At 27.9% G+C, this 7508-nt stretch overlaps 1 protein-coding gene across 1 annotated transcript; it reads right to left on the reverse strand.

The window, feature by feature from the left end:
* Positions 1–2590: 2590 nt before the first annotated feature.
* Positions 2591–3963, reverse strand: LOC106337501. Its single transcript, XM_013776610.1, has 2 exons — positions 3336–3963; positions 2591–3145 (listed from the first exon to the last, which is right to left on the reverse strand). The coding sequence occupies exons 1-2, from the start codon at positions 3674–3676 to the stop codon at positions 2707–2709; spliced, it is 780 nt and encodes a 259-aa protein (XP_013632064.1). The 5' UTR covers positions 3677–3963; the 3' UTR covers positions 2591–2706.
* Between the last annotated feature and the right edge of the window lie 3545 nt (positions 3964–7508).

The raw sequence follows: 7508 nt of genomic DNA on the forward strand, positions 1-7508 counted from the left end.
TGTTCGGTATGAAAACATTCTGATTTTCAGAGATAATATGATCCAAGTGCTTTTTCAGTCGGTTTACCAATACCTTTCATATGATCTTATATGATACATTACATAAGGCTATTGGTCTGAATTCCTTCATACCTGATGGTGGGTATACTTTTGGTATGAGACACAGATTTGTGTGGTTGTGTTGTTGATCAAAATTCCCTCTGTCAAAAAAATCATTAACTTCTTTAATAATCTCTGGCTTAAGATGTTCCCAAATTTTGTGGTAAAACACTGCTGAGAATCCACCGGGTCCTGGTGCTCTGTGAGGTCCAATGTCAAAAAGAGCAGCTTGAACTCCCTCTTCTGTAATCCTCCGGGTTAGATCATTGTTCATGTCAGCGGTCACTTTTTTGTCAAAGCCAGAAAACACTTCTTGATACAGAGCTGGGTCAATACTTTGAGAAGAATAAAGCTTTTGAAAGTAATCTTCTGCCACTTTTGTATTTCCTTTTATTCGTTCGTATTTGGTACAGTCGGGTTCATTGTTTTCCATTTTTAATTGTACCGGTATTTTAAGCAAAGTAAAATTTAGTACTACATAACAGTTTAAGATGGTTTATACCTTTATGGTTTTTTTTCCCAATAACGACAAAGATAAATAAATGTTTTTCTCGTAAGCCATTTAGTTGTTGGACCCGCTAATATTTGCTATTGTATCAACCATGTACAAAAACAATAATTTTAATATAATATTTAAAAAAAAAAAAATAGTTTGGGTTTTGTTATTACTGTTTTTATATTTTAATTTCATCGATTTGGAAAAAATATTAAATCATCAATGTCTTTGTAGTTTTTTTCTTATTTGGTTTAACTATTTCAATTTTATTTTATTTAAAATATAATAGAGTCAAACAAATATTTATATAATGATTACTTATTTTAAAAAAAAATATGTTTCTTATTCCCTAATTTTAAGTATGTCTATAAGTAAATATATAAATTTTATAAAACTTTTGTTTGTTTTAGATAAATTACATTAACTAAATTAATTAACTTAATCAACCAATAATTATGACATCCAGAGATTTATTTAATTTTGCTAAAATTTGGACATCCAGATATTTGTTGAACAGGTCTTTATTGCTTTCAAAAATTTCCCTGAGATTTATGTAATACTTTGCTCTTTCTTCCGAAACATGTTTTCACTGCTAAAAGCTGTTCCCTGAATAACTGAAAAAGATGAATTATGTTTTAAATAGTTGGCACAACATCACTCTAGCGTATGTGGACAATCTCCTAACTTATCCTATTATACACTTGATAATCCCCAGTATATTATTTGTGAAGCATTGCAACATTTTTTTTAGTCACGTATCATCAATACAATGATTCTTAGAATCTTTAGAAAAATAAGTTGGTCCATTTAAATATATAATAAGCTTTTTATTAAACCATAATAAATACATTATTAATGTGATTCATTATTTCCTTAAATAAGATTACAGAATTACTTAATGTGGCTAAAGTATATATGACAATTAATGATTTTGAATAATAAAGATTTGATAAAAATAAGTGTGTATTATAATTATATTTTTTTTAATTTTAAGCTATTAAAATAAATTAAACAATCATAGTAACTATATAATAAAAATTAAAAAAAAAATTATTTATATATTATATTTTGAATTTTTAAAAACGAGTATAAATTACTAAAACTGTTAAAAGTTTTACATTCAAATTTTGTGATCTATGATTTAAAATTTTTGTTATGACATAATACAAATAATTGAAAAAAAATATAAGTTGAAAGTCTCATTTAATAAGTATAAAAAAAAGATATATAAATATATGTATCATTTTAAATTAAACTATATGCCATATAAAATACATAAATATCGTAATTTTGAAATTTACTTTGAACATTTTTTTGATGAAAAATTTGAAAAAATATTGACAACTTAATTTTTTAAAATATTATAAATTACTTAAACCACTATTCCCACAGTGAAAATTTTATTGTCACTAATTTAGACTTTTTGCTATAACAGATACAAATGATAAAAAAAATATGAGCAAAAAGTATCATCTAATAAATATTAATATTAACATATACCATATATATATAACTATCATTTAAATTTAATTATATATCATATCAAATAGATTTATTATATGTTCGCACCAATTTAATTATATAAGTAGTAGATAATGACTTTTTAATTATTTAATATATATTTATTATTTCATAATATGCTATAAACTTATAATATTTAAAATAATTTATATATATAATGTTCATTCCGCTTGACCTAGTGCTTATTAATATTGTTGACGGTCACTGAATAAATATATCTTGTGCGATTCTTCGTACTTTCGATTTGTAAATATCTCCGAGTAAGAATTGTGTTTGTGCTGTTTATTTGTTTGGTTTTGAGTTTTATCTCCTTTGTTTATTTTTCTCTGGGATGTTGAAATGTTCATGTAAACATGTTCAGTAATTTAATTTCAGATGATTAAAAAATGAATGATCGACACAAACAAGATGAAGAAGAAAATGTACTTTCTAGATAGGAAAAAGTCTACTAATAAATATTAAATAATAATATTCTAACAAATCAAATCTTCGACCACTTGTGTGACCACCGAAACTTCCTCTAATCAAATTCACAAGAGAAGAACAAATTGAAGAACAAGTATCACTAAACCATGTTACTGATTAATCACTCATTTATCAACTCCACCCTCATAATCATCATCATCATCATCATCTTCTTCTTCTTCTTGCAAACTACTAAGGCAGAAACAACTTTGAGTCTGAGCCATCAAATCTCTCTTATTTTTCATCAACATATTCCTCTTCTCCAACAACTTTATAGTTCGATCACCATCTTCATTTTTCTTATAGTCATCATCATTATGATGATTCACTTCATTGTGTTCTTGGATTGCAAGTAACGACACAGAATTAGGGTTTTGCCAAGAATAGAAATTCGAAACTGACATGGATCTTCCTCTACTTCTCAGCTTATTAGCAATAAGCAATCTCCTCCTCTTGTTGAATGGATTCTCTCCTTTCTCAAGATCTTTTGCGTTGATGTTCGTCTGTTCCATTAAGTTACCAAAAGATTTTGATTTCCCTACGTAATGGTTTGATAATCCTCTCCTGAACAAACAAACAATAAAACAAACCAACATGTTTTCTTCAGTTTTCAACCAAACAAAAACTACATGTTTCAATACAATACTCAATAGGTCAAATTAGATCATATATACAAGCTGAGTGCTCTAAGTTTTAAAAATAAAAACTTAAATATTGGTGGCTAAAGACAAAACATAAAAGATCAAGAACATACTTAATCGGCAGAGAGTCTTCTAAAGAGGAAGTAAACGAAACAAGTGTTCCTCCTCCTCCTCCTCTCTGGAATGAAACGGCGTCGTCTTCTTCTTCCTCCTCGTTTTCGCTGCACTCTCCGATCGACGACGAACTATCCTCCGATGATTCCTCCGGCGATTTTCTATTCATCCTTAATCCGATCCGACTAGCAAACCCGATCGGTGATCCACCTCGTCCAGGTTCATCTGCCGAAAACAGAGCCGCCGCCGGTACGGTCTTATCCTGCGCCGAGACACCGGTCCGATCTCTAACGCACGCCGCCATGCCGATTCCAAACGGAGAACCCACCATGACCTCCATCTAATCTTTCTATCTTTTTCTCCTGATACGATCTCTTGGCTCAAAGCTCAAACACCACCGATCGAGAAAAATGGAATAAAGATGGAGAAAGGATCAGTTCTTATTAAATTTATAATGACAAATGTCGTATTAAATGCTATTGAAAATACGTATGTTTATACGTATTATGAGGCTACGGGTAGACGCACATGTTCTAGATATGGAAACGCTAACGGCGACTTTGACGGTCTTGTTGACCTGGCGGATAGACATTCGTTATTTTCGGACCTTTGCCGGGCGTTACGGGTTACTGTCTCCGTTTAATCAGATTATGTCGTTGTACCGAAAGTTCGGTGGTCGCTATTACACCATATCTCGACCTTATCCAGTCCTCTCATTACTGTCTGAATATTTTTATTTATATGTTTCTCTTCTTGATTTTGTCTTTTAATTTATTTTTTAAGAAATGCAGGAAAAGAGGAAAAAATCTCGAGCAGATCAATTCATCGGATAATATTTTGGGTTGCAAAAGGAGACGCTGATTGGCGATGATAAGTCAAAGATATACAAAAATATTCGTGTATATTTACTTTATACTATTTAAAAATGGAAAGTACTATGTTGATGAATATATTGTTTAAGTAGTAGGATGATTTGTTTATACCAAGTGGACAAATTAAACTTTATCCCGTTTACTTTTAGTAACATTAATTAAAAACCATTATCGTTAATGGTAAGAAAAATATATTAAAATGAAGAGTGCTAATGTTGGATTAGTGCGGACGCAAGAACTTGGACTAGTTCAAAATGAGAATATGGATTAGTTTATATTTAATCAGTCATTAACTATGCTGAGTCATGAGTTCGTGGCAAAATCACCTACAAATGTTATATTTAACCAGTCGATTAATTTGCTGAGTCATGAGATCCACATGAAAGGGATGGACTTATATTGTAGTGAGTTCTTTTGTTAAAATTAAAATTCATGTGGATCTCGAACTGTATTTGAGCCTATAAAAGCCCATATATTTAGCTTCGATGTCAAACTCGAGAGCCAACTCGTAAGACCCAATTATGAGTCAAGAAGAGGATGAAGTTTAAATTCATGTGGATCTATGAAACGATCTTTGAAACAAATCTATGGACCACGTTTGAAGCGTTAATTCGCGATAATAAGTTGCGTTCAACATGTGTTTCGAAAAAAAAAAAAAAATTGTGTTCAACATTACATTAGACGTGAGGTGACGACTGGTCCAAACTTTAATTTAAATTTTTTTAACATTTATAATAATTTAAAATAATTAATTTTATCTTTTTCATAATAACTTCAAATTTTTTTGAAAATAATTATCATTTAAACATAAATTTCAAAAGTGATATCAATTGAGGTAAAGTATGGATTCCCCATCACTGACAAATATAATTTGTACCAGATTAACAATTAATTCTTCTGATAGGATAAAATTTGCGCCTTGCGCAGAATAAACTTATATAAAAATTATTTGAAAAATATTATACGGAAAAATAAATTTATATTCTTGATTGGATTAATATTTTGGTCTTTAAACAATTTTTTTTAACTTTTTGTTAATTACATAATTTGTTTATTGATGAGCTGGTCCTATTTTTAATAAAATTTTAGGTCAAAAATTCACTTACAGCATAAGAACCTAACGTTAAGGTTGAAAAATCTCGGGTCTATTTGATTACAATGAAACTATGTCAGCTCGGTTTTATATCATGATTTAGTAATTTAAAAACTAATTATGGTTATTAGAAGTTTACGTTCACATGCCAATCTTATTTATATTCAATATTTTTCTCTTTTTTATTTTGGTTATTGTTCGATATAAATATTGATTTTGAAGTTTATTCTCATTTCCTTTGTTTTTTTGACCTGAGATTTAGAAAATGCTTATGATTTAAAATAATTAAAGAGATACATCCTTAGGTTACTATCTGCACATTTTGCAGAATAAATATTTTATATTTATTATTTATTTTATGTTTTTCTGCATATTATGAAATAATAAAATAATAAGTATATATATTAAATAACTAAAAAATCAGTTACTATTATGTAATAAATTGGTGTGTGCATATAAATCAAACTATCACTCTTATTTATTCGCAACCATTTTAGGGTAAATAAATCAAAACAATCAATCTTCTCTATCGTATATGATATAGAATTAAATGTAAATGATATTAATATATATATAGTACACTTTTAATATGGATATTTGTTAAATGAAGTTTCTACTCATATGATTTTATGATTATTTGCATATTTGTGTAACAAAAGATTACACCAACAAATTTTTTTAATGTGGGATAATTTCAATAATTTATAATTTAAAAAACAAAGAAGATTTCAAAACTAAAATATTAACTTTTCAATATATGTTCAATGCAAATATCAAAATATAAGTATACAATTTCATACGATGTATAGTTTAATTTAAACGATATGAAATATATATATATGTATTTATATATATATATATATATATATAAAATTTAAACCTTGATCATAAAAGTTTATGTGAGACTTTTAACAGTTTTAGTAATTTATACTCGTTTTGAAAAATTCAAAATACAACATATACAAAAAAATCTAGATTTTTATTATATGATTAATGTAATTACGTAATTTATTCTAATAATAAAAAAATAAATAAAAATGACAAAAAGTATACGGATTGTTATCAGATCCTTATTGTCTGTTTAAAATCATTAATTTCTATATATATATTTTATTCACATTAGGTAATTCCGTAGGTTTTATTTAAGGAAAACCTGCGAAATAATAAAGATTTGATATATGCGACCAACTATAGCCTGCGAAATATTATTTTGCTAGAGAGTATAATTTTTAGACTATAGTTTATATAAGGTGCTCTAAAATTCTTTGAAATATGATTTAGAAGGCATACACAAGTGTCACATAGGATGGGGTTGTTTTTAATTTTTACAAAATTCAGGTTATAACTTTTTAAAATATCCTCAATTAATATATATTAGGTGATAACCCGCGCCCTGCGCGGAGTAAATAGATTTCAAAATATTATCACTTTTAATTTGTAGACATAATAAAAGTTAAAGTCATAGCAAGAAATACTATATGTTATAAAGTAAGGGTTAGACGAAATTTAGTATGTCAATCTAAATTAAGTTGCGGAATTTTTGTTTAAAATTGTATATTTGTTTGCATAAAATAAATTATAAATATAAAATAAAACGAAACATAAGCAATAGACTAATAAAATATAAAAGAAACAATGTCTTGAATGGTTTCAAATCGGAAACAGAGTTAAAGCTAGCCATTTGATTGCTTGAGAGAATGTTTTGATATGAGCAAAGTCGAGAAGAAAAGTGTGGTGAGTTTTCTAAATTATAGAAGCCGTATATTTATACTAAAAAGGAATCGCCATGGGGTCGGTCATATGGATTCAAAATAATGGCCGTAACTAAATCGAATATTACACATAACTTGCGCTCCAATCTTAGTCGAGAATTACTTTAATATTGTAAATAGTTAATGCAAACTTCCTTTTATCAATCGCAATTGAACAAATTCAAGAAAGTTCACGATTATTAATTGATTACAATAATTTGAACCTTAATCTACGTTCCTTATATACAAAAGTCAAGTCCTCACAAATCACGTATTATTACCATCAATTTACCAAATTTGTAATTAAAAAATATATCAAAGTTATTAGAAGTTTCCTTTTTCCCAATCATCAATCAATTTCGTCCTTGCAAATCACGTTTAAATCATGGGCAATTTGCTCCGCCATTATTTGCTTTATGCAAGCTGGCGTTAAAATCTTAATTACGATAGATCACC

This window comes from Brassica oleracea, chromosome C4 (genome assembly GCF_000695525.1).
Source record: "Brassica oleracea var. oleracea cultivar TO1000 chromosome C4, BOL, whole genome shotgun sequence".
In the NCBI taxonomy this organism is placed as follows: domain Eukaryota; kingdom Viridiplantae; phylum Streptophyta; class Magnoliopsida; order Brassicales; family Brassicaceae; genus Brassica; species Brassica oleracea.

Bases quoted from the DNA above. Each gene is read 5' to 3' on its own strand.
- LOC106337501 (XM_013776610.1), bottom strand. From the start codon at position 3,676: ATGGAGGTCATGGTGGGTTCTCCGTTTGGAATCGGCATGGCGGCGTGC. The intron at 3,146-3,335 runs GTATGTTCTTGA...TTGTTTGTTCAG, and splicing joins GAAGACTCTCTGCCGATTAA to GAGAGGATTATCAAACCATT.